General features: G+C 39.3%; 1 protein-coding gene across 4 annotated transcripts in view; it reads right to left on the reverse strand.

The window, feature by feature from the left end:
- RERE (arginine-glutamic acid dipeptide repeats) overlaps positions 1-20071 on the reverse strand; it is a 429369-nt gene that overhangs the window by 169409 nt on the left and 239889 nt on the right. For all 4 annotated transcript variants that reach the window (XM_060088920.1, XM_060088919.1, XM_060088918.1 and 1 more), the window contains 2 exons: positions 6323-6428; positions 4670-4766 (listed from right to left, as the gene is read on the reverse strand). In XM_060088920.1, the coding sequence (XP_059944903.1) occupies positions 4670-4766; positions 6323-6407 (182 nt within the window). In that variant the 5' untranslated portion in view covers positions 6408-6428. The remainder of the gene's footprint in view (positions 1-4669; positions 4767-6322; positions 6429-20071) is intronic.

The following is a 20071-nucleotide window of genomic DNA, read 5'->3' on the forward strand; positions in this document are numbered from 1 at the left end:
AGCAGCTCAGTAATGTGTTAAATGATGAATGAATAAAGAAATAAGGGACTGACAAGTTATGGTGTCTAATGAAGTACTAAGCATGTATAGACAAAATGATAAAAATGCCATAGGTCAGAGTTATTTCACATATAAAAAGAACTGTAGACTAAAGCCAGGAAATGAATCTTAAGCTGCAAAACTAAGAGCTCTGAGACTTCATGAAATCTCTTAGGGAACTTGCAGAAACTAAAGGAACTTTGTAAGTTCTAAGAAATGGTTGGGGAATTGTACCAAGACATAATTAACCTGTTTCAATCACTACACATATGTGACGCTAGCTGCCCATAACAAAGGAAGGAGATAAATTGATTTGGGATGGAAAAAGGGCAATTAGAAGCCCTAAAGACCTAGTTTAGGATTTCTTGGCCCTGGGTTTCTGGAAAATTCACTCTAGAACATACTCCTATTAATATGAATTCCTAGGTAAAATGATACCTTGTAACCTGTAACCTACCTTGGATATTTTTTTTTTCCAATAGGAAGCAGATAATTAGAAGGCTGGAAAATAGCCCTCAAGCCGATGAAAGAGTTAAGATCTCCTGTCTGCCCTCCACAGTCAGTACTTGAGAATTCACTGTTACAAGTGCACAGTAAACCCGAAAATGCTGTCCAGGTCACATGTTCAGAGTCCAATCACAAAGCAATCGCTCTTGATCCTTTGATCATCAATAAAGTATTATCCTTAGGGTAAAAATACTATCATAGCAAACAAATTGCAAGCTACAAACCGATTTGCTCATTCTCAGAGCATCTACAAATGGCTCCCTGAGCTGAACACTTCTCTCCATGCCTAACGCGCCCTGAGTATCCAAACAATCCATCCTAGAGGCCACAGAGAAATAAAATAAATGGATGCTAAGTAACTGTACCACCAATAACTTAATACAGAATTATACTTAATTTCACTTTTCCTTTTCTTCCTTTTATGCTTTTAAGAAACCCATTCAGATTCGTGAGTGCTACTCATACTACGGAGTGTGAGATACTCTCTCTGCAAGAGGCTTTTTCATGCTCTGTACCTTACTGGATATAAAACCAGTTCTGGGTTCTGTCACTTCATCATGTGACTTTAAAGAAATTTGTTAAAAAGGTGGCACAAAGGTTAAGAAACCTGACCTTGGTCACAAAACTATGTGGTAAAGCCAGGATTCAAACTGAAGTCTTCCAATTTCCACCTGGAGCTTTTTCTTTTATACCAGTGTCAGCCAAAAATACTTAATCTGGGAACAAGGAGAACTCAAAAATACTCCACTCAAGACACTAACACAGTATTACTATATGGTTACTGATAAACGTAACGAAGAAAAGAAAATAAACAGTTGTAGAAGCTTAGCTTGAAGGCAGGAATGAGGGACAGCCAAAGCAAGAATTCAAAAACGGCAGCAGACCACTAATGCTGGACCCTCAACACACTTATCTACAACCGTGAAGATCCCACCACCTCTCCTAGGAATAAATTTGGTTTGGGTAGGGAAATGCTACCATCTCAATTTACACAGAGAGGCTGCCGAGGAGTTCTGTTTTCCTTTTGATTCGTGATGGCTAAAGGACAAAGCTCTCTCTTCCTTTATAGCCCAACCCTAGCACCAGCTTGAAAGAGAAAGTTATACACCGGTCTCCTCCTGAGTGAATGGAATGGCAAGAGCCCCTCGGAGGGCTGTGAGCTGAAAGAATCCACACCACTGAGCACTTTGATCTTTGAGAAGAATGGCGCTGAGCACTAACACTATCTGTCTTTTTCTTTCTTTTTTGTCCTCCATGTTTTTTTTCAGTACATTCATTTGATCCTCTTTCATGTGCCTACGGCCTATTTTATTTGTCCTCTTTCAAAACTGAATTTATTTTTGGCAGTACGACTTTATATCTGTGGAGAAAGAAAAAAATCCTTTCTTGGATAAATGGTGAAGGAAAAAGTGGGAAGAAAAATGAAAGCCTAACCCCCACCCCCATACTTTAAAATTAAAGTAATCTAGCTTTAGCGAAGAGGAAAGGAATAAATAGAGATTCCTGGGGGCACTGCTATTCAACTCTGCTTTTATCAGAGATGATCGTACAGTGAGCACTCTGAGAACCAGGCGAGATTACTAAGCAACAGCAAGAACCCCCCAGATGAGCCCCAGATGCCAGCAAACGTCAACACACCCATGAGGATTACTGAGCAGTTACTAGGCCAGATCACCAGTAACCATGTGGTCACATTCATCTGGTGACTTTGAAAAAAACCCAACTGTCAAGTCACACAAGAGATGCTCTATTTGAAGCCGACAAAGTCAAATTTAAGATGACAGCTTTATAAAATCACTGTATGACCACTCTAAAGAAAATACCACAGGAGAAAAAAACTAATCAGTAAGGGTTCTGGTCACATACACAGCGAAAGGAAGATAAGGAATCACCACTTTAGCACTCCAGCTCTTTGGTGGTCAGTGAAGAGACAGTAACCTGTACAGTTACAGAAGACACCTGACTGTAAACCTAGCAAAAGTAAATTCATCCAGGTCCAGCTAGAATTACCTGGGATAACCTGTTCTAAAAATGCTAAAATAGTATAAAATGACTCTACAAACCTAAACAGTCTCTGATCAATATTCAAATACATTCACTTTAAGCAAATATATCAAAATCTGTTGAATGACCAGAGTTACATATCTCACATATTTACTTAACTTCAACTCTAAATTGCTTAAAAATCATTCACCTCAATCAATGAAATAAGATGGGGGGCTGGGGAGCATGCAAAGTGGATAAGAAATAACCTCAGGATCGAGTCAATTGTCTTAGCTAACAATTTAATGGTTCCATCCATCTATCCAACCTTCCATTAACTTGCTTTGTTGAGCATGCAAGTTTAAGATTGGAAAGCCACCGCCAAGAAGACATGAAAAGCTTGGAGGAATTTTGGAAGAAGTTTATAAAACACTACAGGAATTCTCTAAATGTATCTAAAGTCCTGTAAGAAGCCAAATCTAACCACATACACGCCTTCCCTTACAGCAGGGCTTGGCAGACTACAGTCTGCAAGCCAAATCTGGCCCACCACCTGCTCTTGTACAGCCTGAGAACTAAGAATGGTTTTTCCATTTTTAAATGGCTAAAAAATAAATCAAAAGAAGAGTCATATCTCCTGACGTGTGGAAATTAAATGAAATTCAAATTTCAGTGTCCCTAAGTAAAGTTCTATTGGCGCACTGCCACCTCATTTATTTACATGTTGCTTGTGGCTTTTGTACTACAATGGCTGAGCTGAATAGTTGCAACAGAGACCATGAAAAATTATCTGGCCCAAAAAGTTTGCCAAAACCTGCCCTATATTAAAAGTTGCTACTAATTTGCCTTCAAATAACTGGCTTTAGCTATGTAGCTTTGCACAAGAGACTCCAGATGGTTTTACTGAATACCATCTGAGCAATATAATAGAGAAATTATTGTATCTCACTGTAGTTAAGCTAAAAGCCAGCAAATCCCTATGACTTTTTTTTTTTTCCCCGCTGCGTTGGGTCTATGTTTCTGCACACAGGCTTGCTCTAGTTGCGGCGAGGAGGGGCTACTCATCCTTGCAGTGCACGGGCTTCTCACTGCGGTGGCTTCTCTTGTTGCGGAGCAGGGCTCTAAGGCGTGCAGGCTTCAGAAGTTGTGGCCCACGGGCTCAGTAGTTGTGGCTCGCGGGTTCTAGAGAACAGGCTCAGTAGTTGTGGTGCATGCACGGGCTTAGTTGCTGCATGGCATGTGGGATCTTCCGGGACCAGGGATCGAACCAGTGTCCCCTGCATTGGCAGGCGGATTCTTAACCACTGCGCCACCAGGGAAGTCCCCCTATGACTTTTTTTTAAACCAGGTTCTTTAACAGAGAAAGTGGTTCTTTCACCATTTTGTTATTTCCAGTGGGGGAAAAGGTGTAAAAAAAATCACTTGTCCTTACTTCCTTTACCACCTAAGAAGCCCCAAGTCTTCCCCTCGTAAACAAAATATACCAGAGTAAATAGGTATCTTTTTCTTGAAACGGACAGAAACTACCAGAGGGTGTGAAGCAGAGGCTCACGGTCACGTTTTGGCATTATCACCTAAGACATTAAGACCAGCGGCAATGTTACCTCAGAATAAAATCTTCTGTATGTTTTCCCTACTCCCAAGCTTTTTAGTAGTAAACTCTTCATACACAGAGAAATTTAAAAGTATACAGGGCAATGAAAATTCCTATGAACTTTGCCTAGATTCTCCTACAATTACATGCCGCCATATTTGTTTCATTCATTTTTGTAAATCTATCTTGGCAGTGACTGAATCTTCAGGAAATAATCTGTATAACACCCCACCCTAAATACTTTAGCAACGAATTTTCAAGGAAATAAAACACAAAACTCTAGAGAGGGTGTAAAATAAAAAAAGAAAAAAGAAAGAAAAAGAAAAAAGTGGTTTTTCCCTCTCACGCAGATTAGTGAAGACAGAGGCAACCTCTGAGACCCCAACAATCCACGAAGCTAACACCAGAGTGTCAGCTCGCTGAGACCACAGAGGTAGTGTGATTGATATTACAATTACCAGACGAGATCTAGGCAGCTTAGACTCTCTACCTACAGTGGCCAATGACTTCTCCTTCACAGAAGGACTACACATCTCTGGCGCTTACCTAAGGGCAGCAGCGTGGTAAGTGTCAACGTAATCAGAAATGAAGAGCTCTCGGTTCTTGATAACTGGGTCTGTTATGACAAGTTCTCTTCCAGAGTCTGTCACACACACACACACACACACACACACACACAAAAAAAAAAAAAAAAAAGTGAATTAGGAGGATATTATAATTGAGTTTCCAGAAAGGATTGGGAAAATTTCACAAAATTTTTCTTTCAGGTTCACTTCCCACTATAAAAAGCACAATAAATAACCAGGCCTGTCAGCAAACCAGAGAAGAGGAATAACATACAGCGGGAATAACAGGAGCAAGCGTCCTGTGGGATGTGTTTTTGCCCTTTATTAAGTCCCCACAGTTTGCTGAAATGTATTAAGCAGAAAATGAAAAAAGAAGGAAAAAGAAAACAACTATCACATTTTAGCAACTTGTAAACTACTAAAATTTTCAGTGATCCTGTGCATCTGGTATTTTATTGCTAAATATTCCAGGATGGAGTGAAATCACACTGTTTCAAGTTGAAAATAATAACCAAGTTATTATTTTTAATAAAGAATCATCATTTAACTGTTTTAACAGAAATTTAATAGTTTCAAAAAAGAAAAAACTGGTAAAATATAAAAGAACATTATTCTTCAAAACTGTTTTCACATTACTGCATTCATAGGCCTGACTTCTAATGTGAATTTTATTAATTAAAACAAAACAAAAAAAAAAAAAGAAAGAAAGAAAGAAAACTGTTTTTGACTACTGGTTTGTTGACTCAAAACCTGTCACCAAAGGCAGTGTGAAGGAGTGAGACAAGCACAGTCATCCGGGCCAGAGAGAGCTGGATCCCTGCCCCTGCCCCGGAGTCTCCACTCAGAAGATGAATAGCCTTGGCAACTCCTTTAGCATCTCTAAGCCTCGATTTCCTGATCTGGAAGTGGGGAGTGACAACCCCGAGCTCATGTAATTAATGGGTAACAAATGTGAATCAGCTAGAATGAGGCCTAGTACCTCAAAAAAAAAAAATCAATAAAAAGAAGCTATTAGACATCTGAACAAACGTAATATACACTTTATCTGAACAAACATAATATACACTTTATGTACATATCTCATGTGTCAATAAAGTTATTGGGTAGAAACTGCAGTGCCAGAGGAAGAAAAAGTTAAAAGATGCTCTGAACTACCTTCCTATTGTTCTAAAAGTCAATACTCAAGCTAAATTTCAAAATATTCAGGAAAGCTTTGCTTTGAAAACTGAAGTTCACAACCCTGAAGTTCAACAATACACATTATTAAAAAGAAACAAAATACAATTCTATAGGGTTTTCAGTGTCATTAGTTCAGCATTAGGTGAGAAAAAGGAATAAAAAGATGAAGCTACTTTTTATTTCCAAAGAAGATCTATCACTACTCCTAGTTTAAGGGAAAGATGATACTAGCACATGATCAGGTTGTTTCTCTTTTAAGGCAGAAATAGTGAAAGAACTCAGCAAAAAAAAAAAAAAAAAAAAAAAAAGAACATTACAGTAATGTCTTTATTGATAAAAGGCTTTTTCAGTGAAAAATTTTCATAGTGGTTATCTCCATTTAATGAATGTTTTTACAAAGAACTTTGCCCAAAGCTAAGAAAGTGTAAGAATCAAACCAGAAGGACATATTTACCATTTTCATTATGTCGATCCTGAACCAAATGCTGATACACAGAATCTGGAACTTCAGACTGACGGTAGTACCATTTGACGTTCATGAGTAGGTGGTCCCTCTTACTCTGAAAAGGAAAATCTAACAGCATTAGGAACAGGATTTCGGGTGCCCACAGGTGCATACCATACCCATGATCAAAAGCCCCTGGAAACAGGTGGACAGGCAGAGAAGGAGACACACAATTACTACCAGGACCACAAAGATACATTAGTCAATTATGAGGTCAATTTTCATTTTTTGAAAAATCCCAGCCACAACACCTCTCTGACTCTATCCCTCAAAGTTGCTTATTTCAGGAAACAACGGAAACCAAACTGAATCTATAAATCTCCCCAGTTTGATTAACTAATTCGTTCAATATTTTATTTTTTATTTAGCATTAACTACTCAGTATACTACATGAATACATCCTTCTTCTACCTGAAGCTTTAATTGTGTTGGTAAATATTTAGAAACTGTTTCAGCACACTGTCAAAGCCATTAAGGGCAGTGAGTTTTTCCTGCTACTTTACTGCCACTTATGCTCTATGGCAAACTAACACAGCAAACTATTGGTGGTGAGGAAGGTACTATGAGTCCATGGAGCAGGGACCCTGTCTCATTTATCTCTGAATTTCCCTAGAAGAGAACACCTTGGACTTAAATATTTATGAATAACAGAGTTCTATGATGGTCAGGGTCCCATAAATGTTTGTGAGACACTTAACCATCTTATCCCTGAAAGTTAATTTTGTTCCTAGTTCATTCAAAGAATAAAGGATCAAATACTGCCTTTCCATTTGAAGGCTATGGGGTAGGGCTTGAGAGGACCATCTCTGTGTACCTGGTCATGAAGCATCTCAATGTGGCAGTGCACTAAGGCTTCCGGAGGCCTCAGAAAATACTTTCCGACCCAGCTGAGGGCCGTAAGGGACTTCCCCCAAGGTGAGTGCAATACCACTCCTCTTAGCAGCTTCTACCTTCTCATCACAAGTCAGTGGGCCAGAAATGCATGAGAGCTAAAATTCGAGAAACGCCTCATGTTTATAAGAGAGACGGCCAAATCCTAAAGTATGTCAAAGGAGCCTTCTCTAATGAAGTAAGATGCTTGATGCTTACATGAGAGGTTGCACAAAGCCTTCACTAAAAGACCAGGAAGGCTCAAAAATATTTTTGCTAAAATATGTAAGCCATTCAAAGAACCAGAAAGAAAGCAACTGCCAAAGGTCTTGACTGAACTCAAATGTGAAGAAGTGCTATTCCAAAGTAAATACCATACACACTAAGATTCTTACTTTTGCAATTAACTGTGTCAAATATAGGGCATCATTACTGGTTTGAATAAAAGAGATTGCATACAACGAATAATCCTACAAAATGGGTACTTTTTAGTTTTTATCAATTGTGCACTTTTATATTCTACACTGTTTATACTGAGGGTGGGAAAAAGAGGACAAATCAGTACGCTGCATAAAAAGAATACACTTTATATATAGTATAGGAGTTTACAGACAGAGCAGTTACTTCCAGCAAGGGATTATGGAGGAAGGAACATCTGACCTGGGAAAAAAGAGGAAATATTTCAATGAAATTTTTTCTAGGCAAAGGAGGAGACCTGAGAAATACACAAAGATAGAGAAAGTACAAGACATATATAAGACACATGCACGTGGTCCATCTGCATGCAGCAGAGGAGAACATTCTGCATGATGGTGAGGGGAACCTGAACCCTAGCTGGAGTTTGGCCTTTAGTGGCTTTTAACTCTCTGGGACAAATGGGGTCTTCTATCTGCACTGCTGACCAAAGCCACAGGCACTGAGGTGCAAAACCCCAGGCCGTGGGAGAGCAGCTAGAGGGCTACAGTATCTTCATGAGGCAGGATGATAAAAAGCAAGGCCAGGTAGAGCGCACTCAGCAGGGAAAGAAGGAGACACACCAGGGGAGGGGCGGGGCCTGTTTGGCAGTACTCAGGGATAAACCCGGTTAAGTGAATACACTGTCCAACACAGGGCTTCTCAACCTAAACTACTGACATTTGGTCCAGGTAAGTCTGTTGCGGGGGCCTACCCAGTGCACTGTTAGATGCGCAGCAGCAGCCCTGGCCTTCAACCACTAATTGCCAGCAACACTCCTCCCTCATTGTGACAACCAAAAATGTCTTCAAATACTGCCAAGTGTCCCCTTCGCGTACAAAACACTCCCAGTTGAAAACCAATGGTCTAATAGTTTCCTTTTTAAGGAAAGCTAAACCAGAATGGTTAAGGCTAACCTCTAATTCAAGCCCTACTGAGCTGGGCTGGTAAGTACAGGAAAGTGGGTCATGGTTCAAATCCCAACTCCATCACCTCCCCGTTACACGACTCTGAGCACATTCCTAAGATTCTCTGAGTCCACCCTTTTCTGTAAAACAGGATTATCCAAACCTACCTGAAAGGACTCATGAAAAAACTGAAAAGATGGAAAAGCATCTGTAACTGAGCAGGAACTCAAAAGACTATTGCTTTCTCTCTGGTAGTAGGTGACTCTAACCAGTGTTTCACGGAAAACTTCAAGAACTTTGCTGAGAATTGAGGAGTGATATCTTCTCCAGAATATGGTTTCTTTCAGGAGATGACAGTGATGTCTAGGCACTGCGCTACTAATGGATGCTTCAACGCTCATAGCACAAAGGAATTCAGGTCTACTAGCAGTCCTAGCAACAGTGTTCTAAAATTTATACTTTGATGTACTTCTGTAACACATCTAAGATGTATGAATACCAAATGGCCAGACAAAGATACTACGAAAAAAGAAAATTATAGGCCAATACCTTTGATTCATATAGATGCAGAAATTCTCAACAAAATATTAGCCAACCAAATCCAACAACACATAAAAAAGATCATACACCAGGACCGAGCTGGATTCCTCCCAAGTTCACAAAGATGGCTCAACATACACAAATCAATCAGTGTGATACACCACATTAACAAAAGAAAAGAGGAAAACCATGTGATCATCTCAACAGATGCAGAAAAAGCGTAAGATGTATGAAAATGTGAAGGGCAACAGATAACCTTTAAAGGTACTATAATCACACAATGTCTATTTTTCAGAACCAAGCCAGTGATTCAGGTGATGTTTTGAGGTATAATACCTATGTTACCTTCTGACCCAGGCACACTTAATGATTCCACCCACACAAAATTACCACTCTACTTTGTTTGTACCTAGATTTACTACTCCTATTATCAGCCTTTACAAAGGGAGTTGAAAGCCTACTGGATTTCCTAATGCAATACTACCCAACAACCAGGGAGTGGCGGCATTGTGTTTAAAAAAAAAAAAAGCCTCCAGATTCTGAATTCCACACATGGCAAAGGCAGGCCGGCTCAAGGTAAACAGAAGCTCTGAACGAATGTAAGTAGCTCTAATGGACACCATCTTCCCAAATAAGCCAGGAATTTAGTTAAAGATTAAACGTCTATAAAGGGAGGCACCGTGTTGTTTCAGAGGCACTAGCCTAAAATCAGGTCATCTAGGATTTTGGTACTGTCCGCAATCACTGGTTAGCTGGGGGTGACCTTAGTGAAGTCACCCAGCCATCTGACAAGTGAGGGACAGAACAAGATGATGTCTATGGTCTGGTTCCATCTTACGTGCCTATGTTTAGATTTCTTCCCCAGACATAACCAAGTAGATAAAATAGGATTGGGAGAGCACCCTTATGTTTTCTCTGTATCACACGATGGCATTAGCTCACATGACCATCCTAAGGCATTTCAGGAACTAAAGCGTCATCTTCCATGGAAGCTGCCTACTACGCGCTGAGGAACAGCAAAAGGGAGCGGAGGGCACCCCCTCTCGCGGTACTCGCCCCCTCAGCCGTCAGTCATGGGAAATCTTCATCTTCTTTACACTTTTCACCAGGCTAAGACGTCTGCTCAAAATCGCAGAAAATAAAGGCAGATAGGAACTTAGAGATCATCTGATTCAACCCAAACCACCTGGGCCTGGGGCCAATTACCTCTCCAAGCCTCAATTTTCTCATACATAAAATGAGGAAAAATAATAGTCTATACCTCATTAGGTCGTGAGGATTAAATAAATGAATGTAAGTAGAGCGGACTGGCTCTCAATAAATGCTGGATAGCACTATCACTGTCTTACAGATGAAGAGAGGAGTTAAGCTATATCAAGAGGCTGGTTATAAATTTTGCTTTTCTCAGATCCAAAATTATGCTCATAATAGCAATACAAAAGTAAATCCAGTAGCAAATTAGAGGGAAAGTTTCTTCACTTTCACAACAATTCAAGAAGCATATCAAGTATTTCTAACAAATATGCCTCATTATTGACTAGTGATATAACTGGACAACTGCATGATGGTCAAAGTGGTTATAAATGACACATTTTAAACACAATGCTGAATGAAGAAGGAAGCGGTGAAAAGCTTCCCATGTGAAGGCACCCTGGGGTCTATTTCTGAACACAGAGAAGAGCCCACTGGGAAGTAAATATTTCCCACCATTTTTTCTTTAAGGAGAGAGAGATCGATTTGACTGCTTCCAGGTGGTAGGACGCACCAGCATTAAGAGAAAACCACCAAACCAATCTGCTTACAGTAAGGTTTCACAGGCCCCGTGCAAACAAGGAGAGGAGTTGATTCTGGGTTCAATTATGGATTTGTCCACATCCCTGTCCCAGATTTCTTGAAATAAGGGATGAATGTAAATTTAGGGAAATAAAGTGTTTATCAGAGGACAAATCCCATCACCACCTGGGTGTAGAAAAGACAGCTCAGTGGTGGGTGTTCAGCAGCAGGAGTATTTCCAGATATTTGCACGTCAGGCAACAGGGTGAGAATTAATGAGCTAAAAAGCAAAACTGAAATTCAACACTGAGAATAAGATAACTGAGAAAGGCAGACTAGAGGGAAAGGGAGGCAACAGAGACCAGAAAGGAAAACAGGAGGATGCTGCTGGGCGACACTGGTTCACTCCGTCAAGAGTGCACACCTCAGCTACCCCACGTACAAATGTACAAGATCCAAGGCCGAGAAGTCAGTTTCCCTTCCCAGAGATCATGATTATTAATATGGTACTTTCATTGATTTTAAATAGCCAATCTGTGTCCTTCCTAGGACCAGTCTTAACTATCTTCCTCTGGGGAAACATTTTTACACAATATAAAAAAATAAAAGAAGTGCAGGGGTGCGGGGTGGGGGTGGGGGGGTGAGGACAGGAGTTCATTAATGACCAAATAGACAAGTGCAGAGATCACCTTTTCAGTGGTCTTTATTCCCAACCAGCATGGGCACAACAATAACTGTGTACTCAACCTGCATGACAGAACAAGGACCTTCTTTGCTCCACCAGTCACCTGCCAGGCCTTGCCAGGTTATCAGGGCTCCCAAAGCCCTCCAAACAGGTCATTCGAGTCCCCCCACTGTTATCAAATGTGACAGAAGGATCAGGGCCAAAGACAACCCAACTGGGATATGAAGGTGGATATCATCACATGAACAATTTTGCAAAGTGAAAATAATTTGCTAGAGATAACACAGAACTTCCTTCAAATTCTTAACTGCTTAGGTTCTTGGGAGCGCACATTTCAAATAATGGAAGATCTAGATTCAGAGTCAGGTGAAATCAGACCAAAATTCTTGTTTTATAAAGCCAAAATGGCCAGTCAGGTTTTTCCAGAAATTTGGGAACTAGAAGTAGCTAACATTTGTATATGGTATGGCTTAAGAAGATTCCCTTTGGAGAAACAAAATGGTGAAAATAAGGTTAAGAGTTACCCTTCCAGCGTGCTGCATGGCAGTTTTGAAGTGATATTTGAAGCCTGCTGAGTCTACCTCCACCAACAGGGTGATGCCTGTTGGGAAGATCACCCTCAAAAAGACCTTGGGGACATAGTCTTAGTGGCTTCAACCATTCCTGACTCTGGGGGAGGGGACTAGGGACAGACAGTGGGGTCTAAGATTACTAGTCTTCAAAGCCCAAGTATAATTCCAGGCATATGCACAGGGGAATCAATCTAAAGATAAGCTTTCGGCACTTCCCTGGTGGTGCAGTGGTTAAGAATCTGCCTGCCAATGCAGGGGACACGGGTTCAAGCCCTGGTCCGGGAAGATCCAACATGCCGCGGAGCAACTAAGCCCGTGCGCCACAACTACTGAGCCTGTGCTCTAGAGCCCGCGAGCCACAACTACTGAAGCCTGCGTGGCTAGAGTCCGTGCTCCACAAGAGAGGCCACTGCAGTAAGAAGCTCACACACCGCAAAGAAGAGTAGACCCTGCTCACCGCAACTAAAGAAAGCCCACGCGCAGCAATGAAGACCCAATGCAGCCATAAATACATAGATAGATACATACATACATACATAGATAAATTTTAAAAATAAAAATAAAGATAAGCTTTCTGTACCCGTCAGAAGATCATCATTACTCGACTATGTGGATGAACATCAGGACTAAGATGAAATTAGGTAGGAAATGTCTTGTAATATTATTTTAAACCACTACTCTACCCCAACATAAGACACTAACCATGTAACATTTTCTATATCTATATATTTATATCTAAATAGCTTTATAGCCATTACAGCTCAAAAGGCCATCAAAGAGTGACAGGAATACATAAGTGCCATCAGGGCTCAGGCCATCAAGGTCCACCCATCTCAGAGTTCTGCTCTCACACGGGTACCAGGAGGTTACGTGAAAGGCTGCAATGCTGACTGCAGAGTCTTGTTCTCAAAGAAGAAAGGGCTTTGAGTATCTCCTACAAATAATCACACTATCATGTACAAATCTCCCTAATATACTGAGACATTAACTAAACATTTTGTTTCCTTTTATTTGAGAGGGTATAGTCAGGGCAAGTATACTTCTTACTGACATCGACTAAACAAAGTATCCACATTTGTTTTGTCCTAAAATGCCCTTTTCTTCCAACTTTCTCAGCTATGTCCACTGCCCAATGGTGACTGAACTGATCTGTGAAAGAACTATGACTGTAGCACATCTCCCTTATGGGAGCCACAACACTTGAGCTTCCAGCACAGAAACTTGTTCAGTGGTGTGATGGTTAACTTTATTTGTCAACTTGACTGTGCTAAGGGATGCCAAGACAGCTAGCTGGTAAAACGTTATTTCTGGGTGTGCCCACGTGGGTGTTTCTGGGAGAGGTCAGACTTTGACTCAGTAGACTGAGTAAAGAGATCTGCCCTCCCCAATGTGGGCGAGCATGACCCAATCTCTTGGGGGCCCAAAGGAACAAAATGAAGAAGGAAGAGCAAATTCCTTCCCTCTTCTGGAGCTCGACATCCATTTTTCCCTGCCATCAGCCATCAGAGCTCCTCTTCTTGGGCCTTCGGACGCTGGGACTTAACACCAGCGGCCCCCCTGGTTCTCAGGCCTTCGACTTGAATTTAATTATACCACATGCTTCCTGATTCTCCAGTTGCAGACAGCAAGTTATACATATACTAAGGGACTCTCGACCTCCAAAACCTCATGAGACAATTCCTATAGTATATATACATATATCTATCTCTCCTATTGGGTCTGTTTCTCTGGAGAGCTCTGACTAATACAAGCGGCTACTTATCATGTACTGATTGGCATTTGCAAATGGACATAACCTGGAACTACACAGGGGTCTACTCAGAACTAGCATAATGAATAAAACAGATAAGGATAAAAGAAAGAAACAAACAAACCATATCCATCTGATTAAGGTGCTTACTGCCGTTAGGCCCTAGAATCAAGGTTGTTACAAGCTCATTGTCCAAACCCGTGGCACTCAATCCAAAAGACTGTTTTCAAGAGATTGCATCAGCATCTGGGTCTGTGGAAGAGGATTTAAATCATCTGGAATCAGATGGTGAAGCAAGAAGGTAGAACTCTGGGAGGGCAGATGACTTTTTACAATGTTTACAACCAAGATATGCAAATAACTGGTTATATCCAAATCCCCAGAAAGATGATGCTACTAAAAATGTGCTGACACACAGGCTCCAATGATCAGAAATAATTTTCAAAATCACTGTTTCTTAATGATGTCTTGTTTATTAATGGTAGGACCAAAAAGGTGCATGAAAACAAAATTCTCTCTCAACTGCTAACTAGGGAGTCAAAACTCAACAAGGCAATTTCTATCGGGGATTACATTATGGATGAACAATGAAACTGTCAGACAATGGATTCCTGTATTTGCAGTGGTGAGGCCAAAACTGAGTACAGGGGTAGCCCTGGGAAAATTCGTACTTCTTGGCCTCGTAAGATAGGAGACAGGGTCACTAGGTAACCTCTGCTGTCCTTGTCTTCTTAAACTGAATAACAAGTTTATGTCACACACACATAGATAAGCCACATTTAAAGGGGGACTTAGCATATGGGGACATATATAACAAGCTAAAAAACATGCCTATAATTTCCCACATGAATTGTGTTGATGTACACCTGACAAAAATACTAAATGTCAGATTCAGGATTTAAAGGGTTCCAAAATTCAGGCTGAAGGGTAAGCTAGAAGGATGGAATTTCACAGACAGATTAAGTCCCTATACTTGGATCCCAAAAATCTGCAGCCCAAACCCGAAATAAACCCCTTCCTAAAAGCCAGTATTCTTTCCAGCCATCATGATTACACCAGATAAATCTATAAACACCAATCTTCTATTTGGCCCAAAAGATTTCCCCCATAACAGAAGAGAAAATAGCTGTTTATAGGCAGCACCATAAGAAATTGCCAAATTCCTCATAACCCCTACTAAATGTAATTAAACCTTACACTGAATTTCTTTCTTAAAAAATCAAGCCCAAATACTACAAAGTTTAACATGTCTGCAATACGTTGGTTGTTGTCTGGTGATCGTGGTGATGGCAGCAGCGATTTTACTCATTCTGGGGGAGTTAACTACTTCTTGTACATGACATAGTCGGAAAAGTTACAGAACTCTTTCACAAATTAATGATGGGGCAGGAGTGAAAAGGAAGTTAAAGAAGGGGCGGGCAGAACCTGGGCTGTAGTCTTGCAAAATTCTCTAGAAATTTCACAAATTAACTATGAAATTATTTTAGAAATAAAAATTACTAACTTATGATTGAAGGTACATAACACAGATTTTACTATTAAAAATTCATGCCGAAATATCCTGAAAAGATTTCACTGAGTCAACGTGTGCTTTACAGAAGTGGTTCTCAGACTTCTTAGACTCAGACTCTCAACGAAATTACTGAGGAATTCCAAGAGCTTTTGTTTATGTGGGTCATATCTTATCAATGTTTACTATATTAGAAAATGAAAATAAAGAAAAATTTTAGACATTTTTAGTAACTCACTTAACAATAACCCCATTACATGCTAATGTAAATAATTACAACAAGCAACTATCCTTTTAAAACAAACTAAATTTAGGAAACCAGTAATAATTATGTTTTTACAAATCTCTCTGATATTTGGCTTAAGGAAACAGATTCTCATATCTGATTCTGCTTCCATCCGTTGAGATGTACCACACATCATTTAGCCTTTGTAAAGCCCCACGGTACACTCATGAGAGGATGAAGAGTGCACAAGGCAAATGATGTCTTGGTATAATCATGAAAGCAGTCTGGCCTTGCAGACCCACGGACCACAGGTGAGAAGAGCTGCTCTATGAGATGAAGTGAACAAACGGCACAAACGGTCCCGGATGCCTCCCTCTCAGACTCTGGTAGTTTAAACAATTTTAGCAGGCTCCCCAAATGGAACCGTGGCTAGAATGTTAGAGCACACATGTAGTCAGAAGTCAGAAACTATTAAAAAATAGAAGATTTTATTTTTATTTATATAATCAGACATTGTAGTAGTGAGCAGGAAGTTAAACCCCTAAAGAAAATCTAGGTAAGACGCCTCTTGTTTCAATTTAAGATATTTTTCTTTCTAAAATTTGAGCTCGTGACATTGAGAAATATCTTGATGCAAACAAGAATATAAATAGGGCTATACTAAAAAGGTACACTTTAAAACAATGGTGAACCTATTAAGCCGAGAGCATGCAAGGAGAAAATAGGTAGTAACCTGGGGAACTTTTATTCAGCAATTTGCAATTCCAGGCAACTTTGTGGCCATTTCAAAAATGGTGCTGCCGCCTACCTAAGAAAACTGACAACATGAAACATCAACTTTCAAGAATAAAACAAACCAAAAAAACCCAACAAAAAAACAAACTTTTAGCTTACCATACTATACTGAATTATCATCTTTTATAAAGATGAACATACCTATTTTATGTGAATCCAGCATTTCTTCTCTTTGTAGGTGATAACCTTTTTGTATCAGTTTTCTGAATTGAACTGCAAAACATACAGCTAGTAACACCATAAAATACCTTTCAGAAGCACAAAGATTTTTAGAATTGAGTTTCTGCACTTTTAAGGAACACTAATATAGGTTCAGAAATTATTTAAATTTAAATAAAGTCAGCCTACATAGTAAGAACCCAATTACAGCTAACAAACATTTTGAACTTGCCAATAAACAAATTCAAATAGTTTGGTTGAAAAGGGGAAAAATCAGTAGGAACCCTAAAAATTCAGGTTTTCCTATTTCACTTTATATAGTCAGTTTTAAGTATCTTATTTATTCTTCTCTCCTTTTGACTTAAACCAAAATGAAGACTGTAACCTTTAATACCTGCTAGTCTATTTATACCTGTTCTATCTACAACCATTTTTCTAATACAAACATATGCCCTGACAGCTTATCTCAGGCCACATGCCAGACAACAAAGGCCCGCTGGCCTGCTGGAGAAGGAACGGAAAGCAGGAAATGAGAAGGCTGAGTTAATCCCAGATAATCGATCAGGGTATTCAGTCAAGTATGAGCCAAGCTGAGGAAATGCTGCTTAAAAGAAAGGAAGGAAATCAAAGAGCATATGACCAGAGCTACAGTTCATTTTAAAATAGGTTAATTTTGGCCAAGAAGATTCCCCATCATGTTCAAGCACTAAAGCAACTTATATAAATGCTAGTAACTTCTGAAGGAAGACCGTTTTCTTTAAAATCCTTCATCCTCTATCCTTTTTCAGAAATGTTTTAATTTGGGGGTTTTGTTTTACTGTTTGGTTTTGGTTCATCTATTTTTTTCCTTAATCAGCTTTACTGAGGTATATTTTATACACAATAAAATTGTGTTTGATAAATGTGTTGTATAACCACCACCACAATCAAGATAGGGAATATTTCCATTACCACAAAAAGACTAACTTCCTGTAGAATTGATGAATCTGCTCTGCTGAAAAAGCTTTTGTGCCAGAGGATGCTAGAAAAACATCCTAATCTAAATTCCTTCCCCCATTTTAACACAAAGAGACGTTACTATGAGAAAAACAACTCTTGAGTCAGCTGTGATGCTTCTTTCTACCAGCTGATGCTGGAGAAGACCACTACAGACAACAACCCCACGTTCTTCAAAATCAAATAATTTGCTAGATAAAACTTCTGAGCTGAGACTTCAATGATCTCCTAAAAACCCCAGAATATGATAACAGTTACAGAGACAATAGTTATGAGAGTGAAAAAAATGTTTTCAAATTCGTTTTACAGTATAATTTCCTCAAATCACGTAATCCATATTTAATGAGCTTCTACCAGGTATCAGACCATTGTTCTGGAGCTACATACTGAGGACTCTGGAGAGGAAAAACACAGATAAAGTCCCAGTCTTGACAGAGCTAACATTCCAATAGAGGGACAGACCCTTTAGCAATCTCTCCACCCTTCCCAAAAAAGGTCAGAGAACGGTTAAGTGCTTTAATAAAGCCACTGGCAATGAAATCTGCCACTTAGCAACCATACAGTACTAGACAAGTAACATTTTGTACACTGTATTTAATCTCTTCGGGTATTGTTTTCCTTAAAACTAGCTGTCTTTTCAAAAGCACCTGAATTTGGCAGGGAAAAGTGTACCGCGCTTCATACAGACAGAGAAGGGAGGTTAGATCACCTTAATAAATCCATACACCAATTTCCCCATCCACAGGGACAACACAGAAATCCAAGTCTCTGTCTCTCACTAAGGCTGAGCTTTGTTCATGAAAACTCCAGAAGGTTTTGTGGTTTTTTTGACCTCCTTTACTTTTCTTTTATAAAATGTATTATGAAAATTTTCACAGGCATAAAGGTATAAAGATAATATAACTAGGGGCCAAACATATTTTAAGAAACAAAACATAACCAAACCTGAAGAAACTGCCTATACACTCCTTCTAGACAGGTCTCTCTTACTTCCCCCCAGAGGTAAACACTATCTTGAATTTAATGTTGCTCATTCCCACGCAGTGCTTTATACTTTTACTTCACATGTACATACAGCTAAAACTATATAAGGTATCATTTTGCAGTTCTTACACTTTACATAAATGATACTGTACTATGACTGCCTCTGCAACCTGCTTTGTTTACTCAGCACTATGCTTGCATGATTCATCCATGCCCTAGTCCATTCATTTTAAAGGATACATATTCCATCTATGTACAACATGCCACAATTTGTTCAAACATTTCCTCCTGATCGATACTTGGGTCATTTCCAGTTTTTCACTACTACAACCAAGGATGCTACTATAAGCATTCTTATTCATGTTTGTGCAAATTTGTCTTAGGTTTGTCTTTGAATGTTTGGTGCCATAGCGAAATATTCAAAATTAATAGGTAACACTGTTCATAATGTCCTCTGATATCAAAGCCTGTAGGATGCTTTTAATTGTACATTAATAATGTTCCTTATTAATTCATTAATTTGAGCTCGTATGTTCATTATTCCCTTCCTTTCCTTGGTTTAAGTTATTTTTAAATTTCTCAATACAGATACTAAAACCATTGATTTTACTCTATCTTTCTTATTTTCACATATATTTAAGGCTAAAAATTTACCTCTGAGCATATGTTTAGCTATATCCAATAATTCTGATATGTCATAGTTTCATTAATCATTCACTGCAAAATATTTTCTAATTTCCAATGTCATTCCTTATTTGGCTCACAGACTATTTAGAAGTGCATCGCTTTATTCCCAACATTTCTGGATATTCCAGGTAATCATTTTGTTTTTTTACTTCTAGCTTAATTCCACTCTGGTCAGAGAAGATGTTCTGTATGATTTCAATCCTCTAAAATATGTTAAGACCTGAATTAAGATCCAACATTGCCATTTCTGGTAAATGTCCCATATGTACCTGAAAAGAATGTATATTCTTTGGTTGCCAGGCATAGTATTCTGTATGTATGACATTTAACTCAAATTTTTAAACTGTGCTGTTCAGTATTCTTACTGATTTATAATCTACTTGTTTGCTCAATTACTGAAGGGGATGTTTTAAAATCCTTCTAATTGTCCAAATAGTCACTAACAGTTTAGGATCAATTGCAGTATATCCATACAATGCATTATTACATAGCAATTAAAATGAATTACTGTAACACACAAAAACATGGATGCATCTCACAAACAATATGGTAAGCCAAAGAAACCAGACACAGATAAATATATACCACATGATACCCTTTACATATAAAGTTCAAAGGCAGGCAAAACTGATCTATGATGTCAGAGCCCACAGCAGTAGTTATCATGGGGCTAGTGGCTAGGAGAGGGCATGAGGGTGGTTTCTGGAGTGCTTACAGCATTTTATTGCATGATATGAGTAAACGTTACATAGAACTTACACATGTATTACACATACCTATTACTATGTGT

This window comes from Mesoplodon densirostris, chromosome 2 (genome assembly GCF_025265405.1).
Source record: "Mesoplodon densirostris isolate mMesDen1 chromosome 2, mMesDen1 primary haplotype, whole genome shotgun sequence".
Classification (NCBI taxonomy): Eukaryota; Metazoa; Chordata; class Mammalia; order Artiodactyla; family Ziphiidae; genus Mesoplodon; species Mesoplodon densirostris.